Below are 25039 nucleotides of genomic sequence, written 5' to 3' on the forward strand. Positions count from 1 at the left end.
TATACATTATCAGCAAGCTAGCCAGAGTCAGGTTTTGTTTTGTCGGCCATCTCTGTTTCTATTAATAGCGTATTTGACAACAACCTTTCAGAATGATATAAATATGTTTTAGAAATCGTATTAACTCAGTATGATTTTACCCCGTTTTTAGCTCTAATCCACCAATACGACAGCCGAGGATACCAGATATGGGGTTCACACAGTGTAGCCAGGGGTGGGGGGGTGGGGTGGTCGGGGTTGGGGTTGGGGGGGGGGGGGGGGGGGTTGAAATCTCACCTTCAGCATGACGAGCGAACGATTTAACCACTTGGCTACCCCCATCGCCTTCAAATACATTATTTCAGTGATAGCATGGCTTCAAACAAATATATCATCTTTCACTAATAAGTGATATAAATTCTTATTCATTTCGTAAATATAGGTGCGATATATGAACATGCATGACGAATGGTATGATATAATTATATTTGAAAGAGCCGAAGCAAAACGTCACTTGAAGTATTTTCAGAATTCTGTTTGATGTAAGTTTGATCCATTCATTCAATTTTCACGGCTATTTTTACTTTTTAGTCCAATGTAATCTGTGTCGTTTGATAATTCAGACTGGTTATTCTCCGCGTTCATATCTCTAGTTTATTAGGAAATTGTATAGACTATTTTGTAGTGTTTATTATTGAGACACCTTCGAAAAGCGACTGATCGAGCCCGATTTGAAATGCTCCACGTTTACGGGTAGTGATTAAGCATATATGATGAAGCATGACTTCCCTTAGAAATCTGAACTATTTAACACCCATTAATCCATACATTTATGTAGCATATTAAAATACTTTTAGAAAATTACATATGACAGATCATGGTCCAGGAAAGGTGCGAGCGGTGACGAATGGATTACCAGCTACGGGAAGCAACACAAGGCCACCGGTTCCCCGGCAGGCTTTGGTTTGGTTCTTTTGTTGAACATAGTTCAGTGTTGTTCAGTTTCTTACGGAAACCAGTATCGCAGTTGTCCGTTATGTAAAGTACATTATTTTAATTAAACTAATAAACTGATTAAAACTTATCCGAAGGTGAAGAAAAACACTAAAATTTAAACTGAGAAGTGTCTATTGTTTTGCACTTCTCCAGGACATGAGTTATGACCATGTCGAAATAGAAATCATAATGAAATTGCTCAGCATCTGAAATCAATCAAATTTACTTTACAAATATACCAACCACATTCGTCCTCGTATAAGTTTGGGGGGAAATCAGCGGAAAAGAATTCAACTTGCTAGGGCCTCGATGAAATACACTCCTAGGATGCAGGCAATTTTGTTGAACATAATTTAAAAATTGAATCACGTGGGTTGTAAAAACAAAACTTGATTTAATCATGCTTAGCCGTTATCTAAATAAAAAAACAATGTGCTGATTTTATGGACCGTTAATGCAATATTTATAACCATGATTGCATGATGTCGTACTGGGCAATGTGTTCAAAAACAGCTTTGGTGAAAAATGATATTGACAGGGAGATGAAAAACATATTTGTCATTACGGCTACATGCATGTCACTGTGACAACATAAGAGCTATAATGACACGACTTGCACGGAATTGACTCTGCCACGACTATTTACGTGTGAATATTCTCCAAGTTACACATGACCTTTTGGGCTGACGCGAAATTAGTCTTGTCTCGTAGGCCGTAGCACTATCCACTATCAGTACACAGTTGTTTAACATTATCTTGATACCGGGTAAACGATTCTTTGTTAGTTGTTTTAGGGGTGAGCGATAAATCATTCAATGATCATTTAGTAATAATGACGTCATCTATAATTGAAATAGTATGATCAAAGTAAATTAGAGGATATTGGAGCTTGGAAACTTGTGTTGGCATTTTGCGACCTGAACCCGAATTTCATGCGGGCCATCTGCATTCTACTGGGATCATTATATCACATTTAATTAAGGGAAAGACCATTTGAAATTTAGGGCGAGGATAAGGGGTGACTGGGTGATTTTGAATGGAGATATTTTTTCTGCTACAGTTACAAAACCAGATATGTTTTAATCAGAACTATGAGCCTAAATATTTTCTTGCAAAAACACATTGCGACAATGTAATATGTATGGCAAACCTTTTCTTTTTTTAAACATCTGAAGCGTAAGTTGTATGGTTGTCAAACATTGTCTGGGGCAATTTCTTTCTTCCGAGAAAATCCCAGCCCCCTAAAGACCCCAAAACATGAAATGGTCAGTCCTTAATAGAGGTGATGAATTTCGAATAAATAAAGTTTATCTGTAACATTTTTAAAGCATATGGCAACCGGAAATGTTCAAAACTGACAATACCATTTACTGCTCTCTGAAGCATAAAGCCTCCGTGATAAGTTGACAATTGTTTCGGTGGTTTACAAATTTGTTTTCTCATTCTAAAACACATTACAAGAAACTTTAATCAACACTCTTTGTTTAATTGTACGCTTACTAAAACTGGAAAGGTTTCGTATATAAGTTCGGAGCTATAGTCGAAGAAACAATGCCGAAATCTTTTAGTCAGACCTCCTTCGGGGATTTCATTCTTCATACAATACACAATAAACCCATCATGTATGTTCGCCGTTGAATGTGTAATCGATACACCACGGCGTATTTTCTAACCGAAACTTGCAGTAGTATAACTATTCACTGAAGTGGTGCCACGAATATACAATACATGTGCCCGGAATCGACATTACTGCGTTCACTGCAGATACATAACTCTCCCACGTGACTCGTGGAATAAAGTTCATGCCATAATCATATTACAAATCATATTTCTCTTTGTCCAAATCATGTCTCTATGCATATACAGACGTTATTTCTCGCATAAACCAATTCAGATATGTGGGGAGAAAATCGATTTTGTATTTATTCTCTCTTGCTTGGTTTAAACTTAAAATAAGTTTCTCAACACAGTTTCAAGTTCTTTCTTTGAAAACATAGGTTTGTCTTGGCGAGAGAAGGTTCCGCAGAAATTGAGCTGGATTAAATGACAATGACGAATCGCCTCTAATGTCGGTACATTTGAAGGTTTAACCCGAACAATGCCTATACGTTTAAAAAAGGGTAAATCCAATTCTACCTCGCTTGGAATACGTTCCTTTTAAACATATTAAATAATAAAACAAATACGAAAGAATGTGACTCCAGAGGGCCTTCTATTATATTTGAGCACTCTGTGGTCAGCTTTTCCTTCATCAACATTCACATATACCAAAATGGATTTTACTCGGTGAACATTTACACGTACAGTAAACTACGTTTATAACAAACACGCTTATAACGAACTGACCGATATAACGAACTTATTTTTAAGTCCCGGCCATTTGTTGTATATATGTTGTATATATGCTTATAACGAACTACGGTTATTACGACCTAAAATTAATGGTCCCTTTGAGTTCGTTATAACCATAGTTTACTGTACATGAACACCAATAGAGATTTTATGCTCCATGATGGCTTCGATATCGCATCCTCCACACTTGATCAAGGGTATGTTAAGCTATGTCCATGTATCTTTGAAACCATTCATTGGTCTCCATGTCAAACGTACCGTTTTCAAGTTATAATTCTTTGAATACTGTACTCGATTTGACAATGGTTCTCCTGTGACAATTAAAACGCATTCATGTTGGCATATGTCTCCATAAAAGGAATGTATTCATCCAGGATTATGTACTAGTAGCTTAAGAAATTATTATTTACACACTGTGTGAACACTCCCATTGTCCCCGGACATGCCTCGTTTTGACAAAAGATTACTCTGACCATTGCCACCACCGCTCATATCCGTTGAACACACACTTGACACAAACATAATTCTCTTGAGGCTGGATCGATCATACAAAGGATCATCTAGATCGTTAATACTGGAATGTATATCGTCAGCATAGTCAAAGCTGTCCTCGACGCTTTCTCGAAGGCTATGGCGGAGCAGCGAACCATTCTGATCCAGAGTTATCTCCCTTTTCTGAACTTCCGCTAACCCTAATCCAAGGTCGCCAGGACTTCTGGGAGACATGTCCTGATTGGCTGATGGGAGTTTGACCTGGAATTGAGCCCTCATCAGAGCAATTATGCGTCGCCTTTCGTACAGACCGTCCTTTACCCTTTTTTCGTCCCTCTTCCTCAGGTAACGTTCCCGATTCCGTTTGTGATAACACCAAAAGTTGATTCCCAGGAAGACGATAAACACAGTGGCAATCAGAACGTACGGCAGCCATAGCAGCGACACAGTCGGCGAACTTTCGATTGGTAGGGTAGAATTGTGTGACGTCATGAAGTCATTGCCACGCCTGGGGTCAAGCAATATCGATTCTGAAACATGAAAAGTACATTTTAGTTTATGTCTAAATTACAAATGTTCGTTACGTTAACATGACGAGGAGTGAATGGACGCCACAGTAATCAATAGTACGGACTGATAAATGCCGAACCTCGTCTCGGCATCCCAGTGGATGATGTCATGAGCAACGATCCATGTCGTCGGTTTACGGTGACACAAACCCGTGGTGGCATCATCGACGATCTATGTATCTCATCGTGATCCAACAGTTATTTAAATATTTTGGAGGAAAGATGCAATCGGTTGAAAATCAGAAGACGAGATACACATGACATTTATGTTGAGTAGGAGAGTGTTACGCCTACATTCGGCAGTACTACAACTTTATGACATCATGACAAGGAGTATTATGGACAACTTCCTTATTACATCAGACAATAAATAAACACGTCACGGTCAAACAAACTGTAGGCTGACAATATTAGCAAGGGTCCATGCCGTATAGTACGTTACTGACATAGTACATCACTGGCTGATATAGTACGTCACTTAGTACGTCACTGACATAGTACATCACTGACTGATATAGTACGTCACTTAGTACGTCACTGACAAAGTACGTCACTGACTGATATAGTACGTCACTTAGTACGTCACTGACAAAGTACGTCACTGACTGATATAGTACGTCACTTAGTACATCACTGACTGATATAGTACGTCACTTAGTACGTCACTGACAAAGTACATCCTGACTGATGATATAGTACGTCACTTAGTACGTCACTGACAAAGTACGTCACTGACTGATATAGTACGTCACAGTCAGTCACCCAGTGTGACCATCCGATCCTCATCACAAGAACGAGTGCTTCTTACCTTCTAGAAGAAAGAGCGATTCTTACCACGAATAGTAACAAGGTTATGTTAAGAAAACGAATGGCATCCTTAGTTAAAGCATCTCATATATAGAGAAGAATATCTGACAACGCTACAATAATTCAGTTTCATAAGAACGGATATATATTACACTAATATTACAGTAGATAAACTCACCCCTTCGCCACACTACACGGAAAAACGATAGCATAAAATGCTGCACGCCGAGTGTATCTCATCTAAAGGTTGTCAGTAAGGTTAACTGTGCTTCGAATCGAATCCTCAACAGAAACACGTTTAAATGGTTGTGATTCTATCTTCCCGTTGATACGAGAGTCGCGTGGAAGTGTTTGTACTCGAGATTGGTTATTCTGAGTGAGAACTATTCTGACCGGACAGAATTATCAATCGCACTGTCTAATCAATTAGTGTCAGTCACGTGACAGTTGAATGACATGTATTGGGCTTCAAGCCCTTATTTCATTGGCTGGGAGTGACACCGGGAGATTTGACCTAACCTTGATCCCCGCCTCATTTATCTGATTAAACCCGAAGCTTGGTTTAATCGTTCTCTCCATAATAGTTACTAATATGAGCGCGTTCTTAGTCCTGGAGAATGGGGTTATAATCAAAGTACATTAAACTACCAGATACTACCGTAACGATAATTCTTCAAATGTATCTTTGTTTGTTACTCTGAGAGGGTTAGGTGGGCTTGTCGTTGCTTTGGGACAGGACATGCTTAATCCTTTCTGGCATTATCACTGATTTTCATTGATCCATAAGATAGTGGGTTGGTTGGTTTGTTGTTTAACGCCGCACTCAGCAGTATTCCAGCTATATGACGGCGGTCTGTAAATAATCGAGTCTGAACCAGACAATCTAGTGATTGACATCATGAGCATCGATCCACGCAATTGGGATCGATGACATGCATCAACCAAGTCAGCGAGCCTGACCACCCGATCCCGTTAGTCGCCTTTTACGACAAGCATAGTCACCTCCATAAGATAGGATAAGACAAGATAAGACTTTGTTATCCCAAGGGAAATTCATATTGCACAGCTGATTATCACTAAAATATGAATAAAATATATATGATATTAAAATATGTACATAAGAAATAAAGACACTTACTACTATAACCACGAGTGAAAACATGTAGCAAATTGAACACTACCCCAGTGACGACAAGGGATGGTATTTTAAAGTATATGTATTTATATCACAGCAGTAGTAAACTTTAATAAAAGGGATAATGACAGGAGAAGATTTGTGTACATCGAACTGTTAAAACGTTTTAAACAGATAAATATTTAGAAGACAAATACTGGCCTGTCTGAATGATTTCCGAGTTTGTTTTCAGCATCGGCATGCGCAGTCGGCGGCCAGGAGATAGAAACTGATATTCGGAATGAAGTATATGACTGCTGTCATTTAGTATCTTACGAGCTTTTTTGACAGTTCGCTGCTCATAAATTTCGGCGAAATTGGGTACCTGAGTATTTGCTTGCTGTAAAATCTTATGTATTTTAGATTTATATTGAACACAGAGGCTCCCATACCAGAAGTTAAACAACTAAATGCTTTGAATAAATGTTCAATAAAACTGAGAGTATTGTATTATCAAGTTTAAAATACCAAAGAAGCCGTAAGAAATACAATCGCTTATGGCCCTTTTTATAAATATGCCCCGCGTTAGCATTCCAGGTAAGTTTCGAATCAATAATGATGCCAAGATAATTATATTGTTCAAGAAAATCAATATTATCATTCATATAATTTTCACCCAATGGAATCTATTTCGGTGAATATTAGAGACTGTTTTTTTCTCTGGCGTTGTACACTTGACTAGTACACCAATTATATGTGGAATTATTTAGTGTTGTATACAACCGAGACACGGGATTGACGTGAATGGACCTATTGGCTTAAGGCTTCAATATTTCTTAACAGTAATTAACCTACATATTGACTACTCACGTTTCTTGTGGTTGATCTTATTTTGAGTGTGAATATTGGTAGAAGACAACAAGGAATGTTGTCACAGAGCATACAAGGTTTGCAATGTTCTGTTAATACAAATGTTAACGGTAAACGTCTTAGACCTGCACCATGCAGGATTCCCTAAGCTGCCACTTCATGATATAACTGTAATGTTGTACAAAAATACGTTAAATCGAACTCACCCGATTATGAATGCAATGCTGAAATACATATAACTTGTCCATTTGTCACCCTGACAATGCATTTGAACGACGACCTTGCACACAGCCTAATGACCTTCCTACAGAAATATACTATTTCATGTATGCAATGATGGGCATTTCGTTAGGCATCTATTTTGTTTTAAATGTTTGCTTTTTCTCTTTCTTTTACTTTACCTTAAACTATTCAAATAATATGGAAACATATGTTAAGGATTAAAGAAATGTATTGCAATTATAATACATACGACAATAAAATCGCCATGTATTCCTTCTTAAAAGAGCCAAATGCACACTGTATATGTAAATCACTTCCAGAAACATGGCAGCTAAGGAAATATTTCCTGGTTTGGTGCCAGCCCGAAATACAGGCCCAGTTAAACAGGCGGGAACGTTTGACATTTTTTATGATTTTATTCAAATTAGCCTTCGTATGTGTTATTCATGAAGTGACTGTGGTATCACGAAGCAATATTATGTATGTTTGGAGGCTATTATTTATTGTACTAAAGTTCTTGCAAATAGCGGGCAGTTCCGCATATGTTTCTTCCGACAAATGAGAATACGAATCGATAACCGCATAATTTGTCATAGAAAACGAAATAGAGTTCCCCTTTTCTATCAACTCATTCGCAAAAAGTTATTAACAGATTCTCGCAGCATACGATTGCATTTGGAACGGGCCTGATTTAGTCTCTACATCATTAAGGAACCGCCAGCTTACCTTGCAGTTCTGTCCCTGCATGATTATATCAATACACATGGTTGAATCCATGCTCCGTAATTTTGAGTCTTGGCACCATTAAGAAAGCCCCACCTTACCAAATTACTACAAATTTTCCCACATAAATCCGTGAGGCAGTACCTCCCTAGACACAAGGCTCTGAATTGTTATTCAACCACGTTGAAAATTCGTCAATACAACAATTTCTCTCAAGGATACAGTGCATAAGATTTTGTCTGAGACAGTTGTTCTTATCCCACGGTCACCGATGGATCGTGTCATTAAGGATGGTTCTCCTGTTTGGCCTTGGGTTAAGCTAGCTACCTATATTCATTCCACAAGGAACGTATGTCATAATGGTTAGCGGTTGTGACGGACATGCATTCGGCACACAAAAACAGAGGTTGTTCATGACCACAGAGAAATCACTGCATTGTGAGCCAATCCCTTATACAGAACAAATTAGTCGTCATTGTACGTGGTACGGGCACCACAGGGGGCTCTCCAATTGCCTAGCTGGAGTCAAATGTATCATTCAGTATTAGAGTAACAGACATTCTGACAGGTCAATCAATTTATACCTAAGACCACCGTTTGGCATGTTCGCTTCCATTCATCCTGTAATGTCAAGGTGATACGTGGAGATTTAACAAGTAAAGACTTAAATCTCATGTAACGCACAAAGTCACATTGCCATGCGAAACTGTTAAACCCCTTGGGTATTACATTATAAGATCGATATGACAACTAATCTGGTACATAATTACGCTCATGCGCAGCATGGATCCTTCAGTGCGTTTTATTATGGCTTGGAGCGATGTGTGCTGATTAGATGAGTGTTATTTCAGTAATGAGTAATTTATTTTTTAGAAAGGAATGTGGTTACTATCCAACTTTCTTTCTATTTTGTTATCTCTGTCTCAATGTTGAGTGTATGTAAAAAACGAAAGTTCATCTTGAATGTGTCTAATTAAACACACGGACATTAAATACATTATATTATTTGTTATTTGAAATTGTTTCAATAATGCTAACGTACTAATTACATTCAGATTACTAGGGGTTCTTTATGAACGGGTTTAAAATCTTCGACAGTTCAAGGTAATATGACATAAAGGCAAATGTCACCGTGTTTGAAAGGAACATGTTGACGTTTTTGAACCATGTTCTTAAATCGAAAGCGTAGAACTGAAATATTTCGTTTGAGTGAATGCTAGGAACGGGGAATGCATTTTAAAGCTTATAAACAGATTCCAAATTTGTGATCAGATTCCGTTCAAGCCGCAAAATTGGGTCCATGCGAGATTGGAATTTAACGCTTGCATTACACAAGAAATTAATTTGAATTGCAAAAAAGTCATTGTTTGGTCAACCCACTTGGAAACATATTAACATGAATAGTTTCGTAAAAATACAATATAAACCCTTGGGGAGGAAATTGCATTTTGTTTAGGTTTGTATTTGATTAACCAGATTCATCAAGACTGCATTGTCTCTGTTTGAAATTTAATTTCCGTGATGGGCAATCAAAACTTAAAGAATCACTGGAATATTATCACGATCCTTAAAAAGTCATCTTTATTATTTTCCTTCAGCTGTCATTAGTACAAAATTACTTCCACAATAATTACTGAAATTAAAGTGTTATATGAGTACATGATCGAATATTAATTATTATTGTCATTATCATCGTGAAAAATACGTATGTTCACAGCAAACATGGAGCATATCATTATGTTCACAAATTCGAATTTCATAACACCTCGATTATAACCCGTAGTTTATCATATTTGCATCATCATCGTTCTCTGGGGTTGCTATTTTACCACACTAAATCAACTTTCCATTGACCTTAAAGTTTAAGAGCCACAAAACTAAAGGATTTCCATCGCCAAAACGTCGCGGGTGTGTATCCATTGCATTCCTCGATCACCCGTGAATACACACCGTGGTGTTGTCAACAGATTAAACCAACGAATCAATCCACGGAAGCCAGTGAGTGTTCAGGCCCACGAGAGCTCAGGTTACAATGTTTCTAGAACAGTTTTCTCCTATAGACTAATCAAACATGGTATTGAACTTTCCAGAAGGAATTTCGACGATACAAGTGAGCAAGAGCGTGCCTCTCTCCTCTCACTTTACATCACGACTAGCGGTTGTGCGAAGATCACGTTTTCACCCTAGGTATCCAGCCGAGGCCTATTTTGGAAGCTTGACCACTGTTGTTGCTAGGTGAATATTGTTATCACTGACTTTATTGCTATTACCAATGCTACTTTATTCATCCCGCCATTGTAATTGTACTGCCATCGAATTTTGTATTTATTTGATTTATATTGATTTGTAAACCAATTTTATAATACACTTGTGAATTTTATAACATTTATTTGTTATTTGTTTCACACTGGATTTTTTTTTAAATCGACGCGTAACTATATGTACAGTCAAATGGAGATAAGGACAGTGTGTGCATTTAATGTCGAAAAGTCCACTCACATGTTGTCCTATATAAGTTTAATGAAACCTTATAACTACTATAAATATAGAAAGTACTCGATTCCGCTTGGTCAGGCAGAGGTCGCAAGTCACCATAATCACCAGAAACAGCTGATTCGAAGAGGATAGTATTAATTGTTCGTCGTGTTAAATCTTTTCATTGTAGAATGGAGATACACATATTGTGCTTTCAATGTAAAGATATCAAAATGTTACCTGTAGGTTTGACGCCATATGTTTGGCTCCACATCCAACATGTTCAACACATTCTTTATCGAAAACAGAATCGTTATCTCCTCATTTGATGGTGAAATAAGACAAAAAAACGGAGAATCAGTTTTCTGTAAATGTCGAAAAACCCATAATGTTTAAGAATTTTGCCGTTGACTCGAGAGCTAACGGCAACCAAAGAATTTTATTTAAATGACTGAATGACTAAATATTATGCACCTTGACACCATAAATCACTCACTCACTCACTTACGATACATATTGATGAATACAATTCATGCACACTGCTGAATCGGATGCAACAGTTTCTATGCATAATAAATGTGGACGATCCAGACAGCAAGATGGTTGCCGGTGGATACGTGGAATCACATTAACTCATGCATTATAAATAGAAAAGGAATCGCCCCAGAGGACATTAGACATCGTCGTTCACAGTTTTACGGAGTAAGTCTAGACAAGATTTACATTGCGTCTATTGATGTTCATTGTAGCATATCACAGCATTCCAAACGTCATGGGACAGTAGTGAGTTAGCGAATATTGTTTCGTTCTAAAACTGTTCCTACAATTACATGTAACCAATCGAACCAGGGCAAAGCAAAGCAAACAGCTGACATCCCGACGGGACGTAATCAGAATTTGATATACACCTGGAAATAAAGTTAAGCACCGCTTACTATATATGTCGATAGGAAAAGACATTTCTCAAATCGTTAGGTATTTTTGTTCTTGTTGACAAATCACACTGATTTATGTTTTCAAAGTTACTTATTCATATTGAAATAGTGAAACCAACATCGCTTATCTAATGCCAGGTGTTGTAGCTGTTTAATGTGTGCTTGTTCCAAATGCCAAGGACACATAGTAGGTGGCATCTTTGAAATATTTTAATAAAAGAACAATGTCAAATGTACATATTTCCACAATGGATACTCGGAAGCTGGGAATATATGAAAAAGTGGTGGCACTTTAGCTGTACATAAGACCGCGTTTTTGTTTTGGAGACAATTGGTAACATGATTTAATACGGCGAGCATAAAGACTACGGATTGGCTTAAACAGTATGGCGTGAATACCTATGTACTATTAAGTGAAATCTCGTTTACTCGAATTCTTTTAACTCGTTATATTGTTTTTGGCGATGTTATTTTGAGGTCCGTTTAGACACAAAGACAGTATGGACTGTAGTGTAGTATGGGGTCTCTTTAATCACCTTTTGTCATCACCTGGTTCACCTTGCCCAGCACCCCGGAAGTGTTTGTCATATCCAACTGTTTATTAATACTGTAAACCACGTTTATAACGAACTGTATTTTTTCGCTCCTGTATACATGCTTGTTACGAACTACAGTTATAACGAACTAGAATTAGAGCTCCATTTGAGTTCGTCATATCCGTAGTTTGCTGTACATTCTGCTCTTAGAATTATTAAACTAGTCCATTCGGCTTATTCAGTTACCTACATACTATTTTAGGAAGCAACAGCGTTGTGCACGATTTCACTTTAAACCATATGGTTGTGTACTCACCCCAGCTTGATAACGGTGTCAGAATCTACATCGAAACGTCGTTATATGCAATAAACGAGAAGTTGTTCTTACTTAAACCATTGTGATGAAGTCACGCTATTGTTGTTCCAGGAATTCACTGGCTCTTCTAAACGTGCATTTTGTGAAGTAAAAACTAATCCAACTATAGGTCATTGTGCAAAATAATGGAGAAATCAAACATGAAATGGTTTAAGTTGGAGAAATCACTCGAATCTTTTGAATCCAGACGAATCAGCAACCCCAAATTAATTCCTTCGGTGCTCGTCGATTCTATTTCCAGGGTCAAAAGATTCGAGTTATTTCCCCTTCACGTAAACCGTGTAAGACCAGACCCTGTCACAAAAAGTTCGTTTAACAGGACGGTAGGTATTGAGAGACATCTGCATTGTAAACAGAAAAAGTTATGCAAAATAGTATCAATCAACATTTATATCTTGGTCAGAGTGCCGTCAGAAGTGTTGTGTTCTACAATATGGATTCCTCCCCCAATGCGGGTCGAGATGGCCTATGTGGATTAGCTTGCAGTTTAAGGTATCGCCACTGTAAACATGCGTGTGTGGATACAACAAGATTGCGTGAGCCACTTTCAACAGTTTTCAGTATTTGTATTATCACGGCACGTCAGCTTGATGCGGAATGGCAGCCTGAAATGATGCACTTCTTAAACGTTTACCACTTTGTTTAAACTCAGGAGCACGGGTATCGTGCTGAAAAACCTAGAAACATAATCTGGGAGAATCGGGATTCGAACGCAGGAATCACATGTTTTTGGCACACCTTCGAGATACCACGTTAACTCTGCACAGCGAATTGCTGCATATTAGACGACTGGGGCACTATCAGCTAGTTGTGAAACATGGCTATTCGTATGAACCGTCGGAACACTCTGCAGTTATCTAGGAAATATTAGTTGAATCAAATTCTGTTTGATGCCAAATTTGAATTGTTCACTGACATTCCCTTAAATAGACACTGGCCTTGACCACTACGAGATACCTTAACGGCATACGATCAGATTTGATTCCGTTTTCTATTTGTGTACACATAATATACACACATACACAGATACACACAAGTCGTGACATCACTGTTCTGCTAGAAGGCATATTCTTCAACAAGCAGCCGCATCTCGTCCAACACCGAGGGGGTAACAGGCTACACACAGTATTGAGAACTACTCACGCAACTAGTTCATTGTAGTTTTTCACGATTATTATTTTTAGATTCTAAATGTGGTCGCGATCTTTTCTGTTGAATCCACTTTTTATTCACCATTTCAGATATGCAATTATATTTTTTTCATTTTCGGCACCCGACATTTCGCAAAGACAAGAACATCACTGCTATATATTGCAATAATTATTGTTTGCCTATATAACATAGAACTAGAAAAGGAACAATTTTGTAATTTTGATCCAACCTTTTCAACACGGCCAGTAAAGTGTCTTGTCATATTAAAACATGACTTGATACATACTGAGATTATCGAGTGAGCGAACACTATTTCAGTTATATCAAGGCGTGTGACCTTGATGTGAAAAGAAAGCCAAAAGTGATGCAGGTCTTAGACGGTTTCCACTTTGGTGAAAACCACGGGACAAGGGTATGGAGCTGACAAACTAAGGTCTATCTAAATATCAGTAAAATGATGATGTCATAATTCCTAACCAGGGAATGAACTGACAGGCTATGGATGTGATGATGGGTGCGTGCAAATACATGAATTCATCAAGAAAATCTTGGGGTATGCAAGGGCATACAAATAGTGAAAAAGCCACCACCAATATCCTCACAATCGTGTACTCACTGAGCGATGTACAACGCAACAGACCTAGAAACATAATCAGGGCGAACCCGGGACTCACGCACAGCTGTAGGTTTCTGGCGCTCATCCTCAAATGACTGGATCTGGCGTGCTCCCGCCTCCCACACACCCCAACCCCACCTCCACACCAACACACACACACACACACACACACACACACACATACACACACACACCCCCCTCTGTGAGATTAGTTCAACAGAGAGTATGTCTTGTTTTCCAAAATTCATGTCGTTATGGGAAATTTAAATTGATAGCTCTGAGTCGAGAACCTGGAGATGTAATTGCCTTTACACTCATTGTTCTTAATGTTACAGGTCATTGACTACTTCAAGGTTTCCTGACTTGATGGTATTGATGAAACATACGCGAAACCTGGACATTGGTAAATAGTTAAGTGATGCACGTTATATACAACAGTCACGCAAATGAATTTTTCAAATGTCACACATAATTGCCGCACTGAGAAGATATATACGTTTTACATATCGCTTGTGACAATCTCCGATTTTGACCCTTTGCTATTAGCGTAGCTAGGACAAAAGAAGGCACCTTTTTTTTGGATGATTCATTAGTGTCATGTATTTAATGCCTGATCATTTATATTATTAATGCTTCTCATGTCATGTCATGTCATGTCATGTTAGGGCACGAGTGGCCCAGTAGGCTAAGGCGCCGCATTTCGTTAAATCCCGAAAACTATCATCATGGATTTGAATACCAAATTATTATGGTTCGTCAGCACGATAATCGTGCTCATTGGTTTAAAAAAAACGTGGTAAATGTCTAAGACATGCTTCATCCCGTGCTCCCCTCCCACATCAAGGTAACACGCCGTTGTATAGCTGAAACACTATGGACAATACTATGGATGTCGATGAATAGCATATCTAAACCAAACAAAAACTATGGAGGTGTTCTTTGATCGAGGTTTGTAAAATAATTTTGATTGATTCGTCCTGTTTTCGCACATAACATCGATCGATAGGGCACGGGTCTTCTTGCAGGTTACGTAAAGAGATAAGTGGTGGGTTAAATGTCACATTGCCTTCCTTCGCAGATTCTATACGTAAATCAACACCTATCTACCCCTCGTTGTAAAAATACCAGAAGCAATTTAACACGGCGCTTGGAAAGCATTTCGTCACGTGTAAGACCTAAAGGTCGCGAGACCCCTTTTCTTCTCATACTAGGTGGAAAATGCAAAATAAGAGAGGCAAAAAACATGAGATTGAACACGTAGGCCTGGGAATACGAATGGCTGAAAGGGCTTTCTGATCTACATCTCGCATCATCTCTAAGTAGTATCGGTCGTGTAATATAATTGGGAAAAAAGATTCCTGAATGTCAACAGTAATTGTGGGGAACTAATCAGTAAGGCAGGAATGGGAGTAGTAATGAATCACATGTCCATACACGTGTCACAGACCTGCCATGATTGTCATTTCCTGTCGCCAAGTACTCATCTTCTCCTGGAGGCTGAGGCTTGGTCGGGATACAGCACATCTCGTTTCATCGGGATCCACCATGTTGTATAACACAAATGGACAATTACCCTGGCGTCGACTGGACCCTCGTGCTTCGATCCACACGGTTAAAATACTCCCACTGAGGGATACGCGTTTCACCATTCCAAAAATAGTCTGAATTATCTGATAGCAGCGACTCGGTGGCGTTTAGCTTGAAGAATATGCCTCAAAATGAAAACTGAATTCTTGTGAAAGGAGTCGCAATATGGCCACCCACTTCCACAAATAATTCAGAAATAGCGATGTTCGCTAGTAGCACCTGCGGTAAATAAATAAAGTGATCCCCATCGCAGTAAATTCTATTTTTGATGCTTTATTATTTTTCATAATGGCCTGTATGTCATACGCAGTTGATAATAAACGACTGATCAAAGGAAAGTTTACATGGACTTAAACTGCTTATTAAATGAAATCGAGAAACTGAAGCTGAATCAGGTATGGTACAAGAAGCAGAACGACTTTCATTCGGGATGAATCAACAAAAAGCGATAAAACACATCTGGGGTCATAGCTGTCATTTTTCACACAAAAAACATGTAGAAACTCGGATATTGACAAGATGTGTCTTCCATTCACTGAAAATCCCACACAATGACACCGTCACCTCCAAAAGGGTGAACCTGTTGGATGCACCCAAAAGCCACCTCTCCACCGAAACACCCGCATCCGACCATCAGAATGGAACAAGTTGAACCTGCTCTCGTCGCTAAACACTTGACAAATCGCCAACGTCGCACAGTTCGAGACCATCGACTTCTACTTCTCCGATGTTGACGTGTCAAGGCCATTCCGAGGTGGGGTCTGTATTCCCGAAGTCCTGCTGCACGCAGTCACCTTATCACTGTGTGTCTGCTGGTGCGGTGTCCCGCTCCTGTCAAGGCCGATGACGTCACCGTCCGGAACCAGTAGCGCAGATGTAACGTGGTCTACTGCTTCGTGGCCTGTCCCTTGTGTGGCCAGTCTAGCGGTACCGCTGAAGTAGTCTAGCAATGGTCAGTCGGGTGCACCAGAACGTTCTTGCAATGTGGACCTGCGTTGCCTCCATCAGCTCCATTTCGAGACCTCCCTCCCACTGGAGATAATTTTGTCTCCTGTTTTCATGAGCTGCTACACCTTTTAGGATGCAACAACTTACTTTTTATACCCTCTATGCATATCATTTTGTGTTATCACAAAGTATTCACGAACATTCACGTTTTCTAAACAAACACGGCCTTTTGACAGTCAGATAATGTCGGGGGTGCATGGGCAACCTGAATTCAGTTTTCTTTGGCCAGGCATGAAAACTTATTCACAATCTAGCAATGCATACTTTTTTTGGCAATTCATGTGCAATACTCGGTCTTAGGTGACAAATACAATGTTGGGTGATTGAGTCTGACGGCGCGGCAGAGAAGTTCATATTCTGAAAACGTTTATTTACGTCAGTTTAAGCTTGTACTATCATAGGACAGGTGACCTAAACGTAACTTACCATTCAATAACTAGTTACATAAAATGTAAAATTGATATGACGATGAACTTGTTTGATGATGTTGTGCCATACAAATACTGTTTTTTTATATGGCCGCCATGCCAGCCATGACACGAAATTACATCAAACATGAGTGAGCGTGTGGGCGTTTGGGCGTGTGGGCGTGTGGGCATGTAGATCAGCGCTACAATCTTTCAACATGGTTACCCACAGTAACAAAATAATCCCAACTGATACGTTAATGATATTACACATCAGATGCATATGTGCTCGTGTCTCAGACAAAACATGGAAACAGAATATTAAAAGAAACAACTTTGCTGACTTCTACACATTCCTCGTTTTAAGCAAAAAATCCAAACATTATTCAAACAATGTTATTCATATGAAATAACACTTCCTCACGTTGATTCACATTTTACTCACATTTCAACTTCAGGATTTTAACTATATGAATCTAGGTCTCAACGCACAAACGCAACACGTTCCCCAAAGCCCAATATCGACGAGTTAGCGTCTCCGCATTTCATACATAATGGTCTTGTAAGGTCAATAGATTTAACACTTTGTGCATAACGGTTCTCCTGAGCTTAGATATACATTCAAATTCATTCTAGCTTGTTTTAAACAGGAACCAAAGCAACATCTACAGACGGTTATCGGACCAGTAGGGATAATATGTCATTTGTAACAACAGTTAGGTAAACCTTGCTTCGGCACTCTCTGAATTCAATGACACTGAACGGCTCCAATGAAACCTATTCACCACTTATAAACCGCTTGAGATTCCGTTTGATTAAAGTCTAAAACTTTTTAAACTTATGATCTGGAAAGTTCTATGGGCTTAACTAGTTAGCAGCCTACATCAAAGGGTAATACGAAGGAAACAGAACTTGATTAATATCTGTCTGGCAGAAATTTAAATTCACTTTCCTCTCATTTTGAGGTTCTTTCATTTCAAATTACATTTGATGAAACTGGTTGAATTCAATTTATATGAAACAGTAATGCACCATGTTATCGCCGATATTCCCGTGATAGTTCTAACGGAATAGCAGTTGGCCCTTCTGCTAGGCGGATTACATGGAAATGACATTATGTTCGGTAAGTCAACCATTAGCTTCAGTTTGTGAAGGTTCTGGCAGTTCGTGGTGCAGTTGTACTGTTATAATTATTAAGTCTATAACACTCGTTCAATAAAATCCACTAAACGATCCTATTGCGTGCAAATAGCCTGCCGTTATGTCAGTGTGACTGCTCTCGATTGCCATATGACAAAGTGGGGGTGAGGAGAGACTGTTAAAGCCTAATGAGCAATATTCAGTAAAAGAACGTAGGCCTCCAGCACAAGAACGTGCTGATTACACGGTAGTGAATAGCTCAGCCATGGCTGACAGAAAAAAAGGTAGCTCCACCTCAAACAATCTCAACAAACTGAAATTCGTACTATTCGCACAAGCAAATCGGACTCACATCTAAGTATAATGCGCTTGCTGGTGAGGTCTTCCTTGGGACCGTAAGTTGCTCAGACGCCTGCAGGAAACATTCCAGTATGTATAACGAGAATGTCTTTCAACCTACACATCTTTAGTCCTGTGGGAAAACCGGGATAGTCTTGGTCCCCAGTAACCTGTGCTTATCCTAATATTCGACTAAGTTGGATCTGTGATCAGGCTCTGTGTTTTTGCTTACCGCGTTTCATTTTGCACCGATGGCATAGGTCGTTTTAGTTTCTGATTTTTGTTCACTTAGAAAACGTTGCGATATAAGCACAGTAGGATGAGTGTTGACAAGACGCCCTGATTACCCCGACGCACACTGTGTCAGATTGGAAATACTGCAACCCTTACAGAGTCCGGTTATTTTTCTTGGACGGTGTTACGTGGACGAACAGCCTGACCTAGCTGTTCGCACAAGCAAGAAAATTAAATGCGATTATATGGTAACACAAATAACACACTGGCGTCAGTGGCTTCTCGGAGGTCCATTCCCGTAATGTACTGGGGACTGGAGCATGCTACGTTAGGAGCAGCCATTTGCTGATATAAACTAACAAGTCCAGTGGATATCTGATGATATGAGAAGTCGCTTAATGACAGTGGTATTAATTAATCCTCTGTTCAAGACAGTGACTGCAGTAGGGCACTGTCACTGCGAACACCTGGTGTCCTTGCATTGCACGAGTATTTGTATTGTTTTTAGTTTTAGCTTACTGCCTACACTGAAACTCGTTGGTGAAACGAGGTTTATAGTTATAATATGTAACATTATACGCTGATTTCAGTAAAAAATACACAGGCCCTAGTATAGTTTACATACTCGGGATTTATATAGCATGTGGTAAACAATAGGTAAACTGTAATACAAATTGCAAATATAGCAAGTCAAGTCAAGTCATAGCTCATTTTGCACATAATGACAAGGTTTCAGTATTTGTGAATTGGAGTGAATAACTAAGAAAATTTTCATGTTTTCATTCGGGCAGGCTTCCGTAAAACGGATCTCACCGTCTGCATTAAACAAACAAACAAACAAACAAACAAAACTTCTATTCTTAGTAACGTTAAATGTATTCTTTGGTCCTTTTAGTGAATATGAAGCAAATATGATTGTCTTTATCCATCAGAGATGGGCTTCATATATTGTTCCTATCATTATCGTTGGGCGTGACGAGAGAACACTGTAACCACTAGGTTATTTCACCGCCCCTCTGAATGCAGATATGCAGAGATGTTTCAGTCAGATTGTCACTATAAAAGAAGAGATCTACGTTTCTCGATGTGAGTAAATGTAAGATATTTAAAGGAAGTTTCTGGGCTTTTATCAAAACAATAAATTGACCCTACCCCATTCTAGAATTTCAAATGGTCGAGGCCTAAAACACAGTTACCTTGTGGTTATGTATTTATCGTTGTCTCCATCTGTCACGTTTTCTTCCTCGCAGTCTCACTAGAGCTTTCAAAAGTTTACTTACAATATGGGTAGAATGGTTTGATAACTAGTTTCGGTATTGTGACTGAAACCTTATCTCACTTACTGAAATGCCGAACAAAAGAAAATACACGTTTGATATTGGCAAAAAATGAAACAAACAAGAACTGGTTATTCGATATTCGTTATCCCACAAGTGTTTAAGTAGGGTTGGAGTCAATGGAAGAATGGCGACGTTGTGCACGAGTGTACTCTGTTGCTGTTGGCAAAGGAATGCTGACACCACGGGTTCAAGAACGTCATTCCTGTTGATGACCTGGCTGTTCAGTTTGCCACGGATGATGACAAGTCTTGCTGGTTGCTTCAAATACCCCCCCCCCCCCCCCTCACACACACACACACACCCCCCAAAAAAGCAAAAAAAAAGCAAATAAACAAAACAACAGCTAATTGACAAAACCGAAACAAACAACACCCACACAGCCAAAACGGAAAAAAAAGAAAGAAAGAAAAAATAGAAAGAACGACACAAAAACAAAACAAAAAGTAAAAACAAACACTGAAAAAGAAAAAGAAAACAACAACCAAAGCTCTTCACTCCCACAACACGAAATGGATGCACTTCCTAAATGCAGCCTAGCGCCAATCCATTCCCCTTCGACGATATATCCGAGCACGACCATATGGAATATGCAGACTCTGCCAGCCTTGCACTATCCTTGCCCCGGTGCAGTCTTCGATGTTTACTGTTCATGGGTGAAGGCCAATCCATGGAAGGGGCGGAAGATCCGAATACAGTGCGTCGTCTGGTGAGGTGTCCTGACGTTGTTGCTGCCGTTTCTGTCGCTGTGACAAACCTGTTGCGCAAGTACCGGTGTTCCTCGTGGTCTGTCTGATTTTGCCCTGTCCTCTGTACTGCCAATACATCTGTAACGTTCAAACAATGTCTCGATGTTTGCCCGAGAACAATTGAAGTTTCTTGCAATGTGGGTGTGTTTGGCACCCACATGCCTCATTTAATGCCCTCTCTCATTGTGTGATTTTCATTACCTGTGACGTCTTGGCAACGATTCATTCCCATTTTATATTTTACAGGTTCAAATATAGGTCACCGTGTTTAAATGGTTTAAATTGGTCACTGCAGTACGTGCATCTTCCGAACCAACGGGCTGTGATTTGGACTTTGTTGAAATTTTGAAAGGTATACTACCTTTTGCCAGGCATCCTCTATATATCCAGGACTCGCATTTCGTAAACCTACACCGACCCGGCGAGTAATTTGAAAGAACCGCGGGAATAGATCTATGGGTTGGTGTGGGTTTACCGAAATGCGAGCACTGGAAATATAGAGTTTTGTATTTAACTTTTTAAATATATTTTTATAGCTTTTAAAAAATAATTTCACGAACCCTTCCGACAGGCGCGATAACGAAAGATCTTCCTTGAGACCGGAATATCTGATCATCTTTTTAGCGACAGGAGTATTATAGAGCGGATGTAGGTGATGTGACCTACCGGAATGTAACGTTGACGCCTGTAATCAGACGCTGGCTTTAATTGGCCACGTTTCTCGCCTCCATGGCATATTCCGGAACAGAGAACATCTCTAATTGGCTGTTACAGTCGGAGCGAGAGCTGAGCGCGCCCCCTACCGGTCAATTACACTTGTGTAGGCGGTTATTTCGGGCAGAGCTGAATCAGGAAGTATTGGCCAAGTTTTTGTTGTGGACGTAGAGGATGTCATTGTAGCAGTCTTAGTGGCGGCATCATTACCGTGTATGTTACGAATAGCTCAAGAGTAATATGTATGTTGATATGGACGGACTACACCGAGTTAATCACAGGGTCTGGAAGAAACTTAACTTCAGTCGTGTGTGAAAATGTCTTGTGCGGTTCTGTTACTTTTCAGTGGACTAGCTTAGAGCTCCTCCAAAGGGAAACACTTGGTTTCCTTATTTTGCATGTTTTCAGCTAAATAAGGGTTATTTTTGGACCACTTTAAATGTCACTTTTTGAGTTTCAGGAAATGAATGGTATAAAAATCACCGGACATCAAATGATTGATAACTACCCTTTTTTTTTTTTTTTACACTTTCAAGTCTGTTTTAACTTCAGGCATATGCAAAAAGACAAGAATGCTAAATTGATAGAAAAAGGGCAGGGAAAAGAGAAAATAATAACTATGAACAAATCCGTGAGCCAAGATTATCTTTTTCCCAATATGTGTATACTGTCTTTATTTACATCTCCTAAGGAACTCTGACAAAAACAAAATAAGCCATTTTATTTGACTGTTGGGTAACGTTGGGAGTTGAACAAATATAGAATAGGATCCCTCTCAACACATCATAAACATGGCACAGCGTAAATACAATCAGAGCAAGACTGTGGATGCAATATTTATTTGCAATTTGTGATCTTCTAGATAGGGAATAATAATATCGGATGGGAAAAAATCTGCTTAAAAGCAAAACGAAAGGACATTATGAGGGATGTGCGTGAGTGAATGAAGGAAGGGTATGGTTAGCGATACGTTAAAAAACATGTAAAAATAGTTTCGTGTGAAGATATATATGCAATGTAATATGTGTCAGTGTGTTAGCTGTAGTTTCATTACATCACTGGTTCATTAGTGAAAGTGACAGACATTGGTTTAAACCATCGCCAAATAAGCGAGCTTGTTAAGTTCATAAGGAATCAATGTTGAATATACATGACTATCATTAACCAGAAACATTTTTTCACCTACTAGAGAAAAGTTTGGAAATGCAATACATGACAACAGACAGGTTTCAAACAAATCCACAAGATGTAAGGATTGGAATCTTTCATGTAATCACGAAACTCCATGAACGTCAAATTTTTAGGTACAGAAATAACCCGAAGCTAGATAGAATCTGTAATGCCATCAACGGCTTGTGGATAATTCCACATGTATTTTTAGGTTCGCGAAGACGCATCCAATGATAGGCATTAGTAGACAGACAGCACTGAATCCACGAGCATCCTTCAGAGACTGGCATCTCTTCCCATAAATACTCGTTCAGGCCTCCACTTTCACATGAAGTGGGTGAATGAGTGAGTGAGTGAGTATGGTATTACGCCGCTTTTAGCAATATTCCAGCAATATCACGGCGGGGGACACCAGAAATGGGCTTCACACATTGTACCCATGTCGGGAATCGAACCCGGGTCTTCGGCGTGACGAGCGAACGCTTTAACCACTAGGCTACCCGACCGCCCCAAGTGGGTGAATGAGTGTTCCCCTATGTAACGGGCCCTTCCTAAATTACACAAACAGAAAATCCATGTTGTGTCCCATATAGTTTATGCTATCTTTGTATCATATAAGGTTAAATTGTCTTTGTCTTATCCTTATTGGTAAACGCAACTTCATTATCAGGCTAGTCATTTTTAGGACGCAGGTAAGTATTTCAGCTCGGTGTCGTCATCCCTCCCCTGTTACAGATGCTGATGAAACATTATCATTGATCACGTAGGTGCATCATTCATCACATGTGTAATTCATTCACCCTTATTAAACCCCCTTTTAACAAAGTGATCTGACTGACCTGTCATTGAAACAGGTGACCACGAGCCCAGTAGACAAATCATTCGACAGATGTGTTATTTAATCATTTCAACTGCACTACACAACTTTGAACATAATAGCTATGCAGGCAATTTCAATTAAACGTGATCATTGCCCATTGTTTACCTGCATATATTCGTGAGCACTCGTTTCATTCTTGGGAAAGCCGATGCTTGTTACGGAAGACTCGTTTGGTGACGGCCGAATTACTCACAAGAGTACTCTTAAGAATAGGATATTAAGCACATATCTTCCAAAGATATAGATACTCTTTATATATGTACCTGAAGGATAAACCCATTACCGTTACCAAGGTTTTGATATTGCAAAGTATTGGAAAAAGAAGTACAACGTCGAAATCTGCGTCAGATGAAACGGATGCTAATTACAAGCGTCTGTTTCAAGATATTGCATTAAGATTTACATTTCCCTACAGTGTAATTACACGTCTAAGAAAATATGTTAACATTGTTGATGATAGTAATCTCTATCAATAAACAGGCCGAGTAGAGATAATTGTCTGGAGGTATCATGGGGGATGGTGGGTCGGAATGTAATACGGTAGGGGTGATAGAAATCTAACAGTACACTTAATATGGCGTTTATCGACAAGTACGAGGGAGCTTAAGCGAAATAAAGCCCCAGTGTTACATCATGTTGAAAATGATTATATCATCGATACCATAGATAGTTTAGTTCCTCTATACTTTGAATATTTTAATCTAGTGTTCACTGTTCGGATCCTGCCTGGGATACAGCTATCAGGCATAATAAATCCTATCTACATCCCTCCAATTGTTTCGAGAAATTATTCACCAAAATTCTGAACACGCCTGACAAATTTTATACATAATAATGGTATTTTATCCCCAGCTCAGACAGATTTTCGAAAAACGATTATGACAGTAGATAACATGATTTTCCTCAAGTCACTAATGCACTAATGCATATTTTGAAATTGTATTGTGCATTTATTGATTTTACCAAGGCTTTAGCCACTGTTTGGAATGTAGGACTTTGGTCCAAATTGTAGAAAAGAAGTAATGTTGGTAAATTCTTAACATTTGTGTGAAATATGTAGTGTAACATAACATCACTGGTACAAGCAAGATGTGTCAGACAGGGAGAGAACTTACCACCTCTGTTATTTTCAATATTTCTAATAACTCTAATATTTTATTATTTTATTATTTTATTTTGGGTTCAGTTTATTATCTGTTCTTATCGATGACGATGCCCCGCCCCCAGGGACTACTCTTAATACTCTTGATACATTTTACA

General features: G+C 39.1%; 1 protein-coding gene across 1 annotated transcript; it reads right to left on the bottom strand.

Annotated features, from left to right (window-relative positions):
* Positions 1–294: 294 nt before the first annotated feature.
* On the bottom strand, positions 295–5528 carry LOC124132114. Its single transcript, XM_046495780.2, has 2 exons — positions 5374–5528; positions 295–4349 (listed from the first exon to the last, which is right to left on the bottom strand). Exons 1-2 carry the CDS (start codon positions 5405–5407, stop codon positions 3730–3732), a joined length of 654 nt encoding a protein of 217 aa, XP_046351736.2. The 5' UTR covers positions 5408–5528; the 3' UTR covers positions 295–3729.
* Between the last annotated feature and the right edge of the window lie 19511 nt (positions 5529–25039).

This window comes from Haliotis rufescens, unplaced genomic scaffold (assembly GCF_023055435.1).
Source record: "Haliotis rufescens isolate VD_foot unplaced genomic scaffold, xgHalRufe1.0.p SCAF_4, whole genome shotgun sequence".
In the NCBI taxonomy this organism is placed as follows: Eukaryota; Metazoa; Mollusca; class Gastropoda; order Lepetellida; family Haliotidae; genus Haliotis; species Haliotis rufescens.

What these genes read in the sequence shown, in the direction of transcription:
- LOC124132114 (XM_046495780.2), bottom strand. Translation starts at nt 5,407, where the DNA reads ATGCTATCGTTTTTCCGTGTAGTGTGGCGAAGGG. An exon ending in CCGTGTAGTGTGGCGAAGGG is followed by an intron (nt 4,350 to 5,373) that starts GTGAGTTTATCT and finishes TTCATGTTTCAG; the next exon opens with AATCGATATTGCTTGACCCC.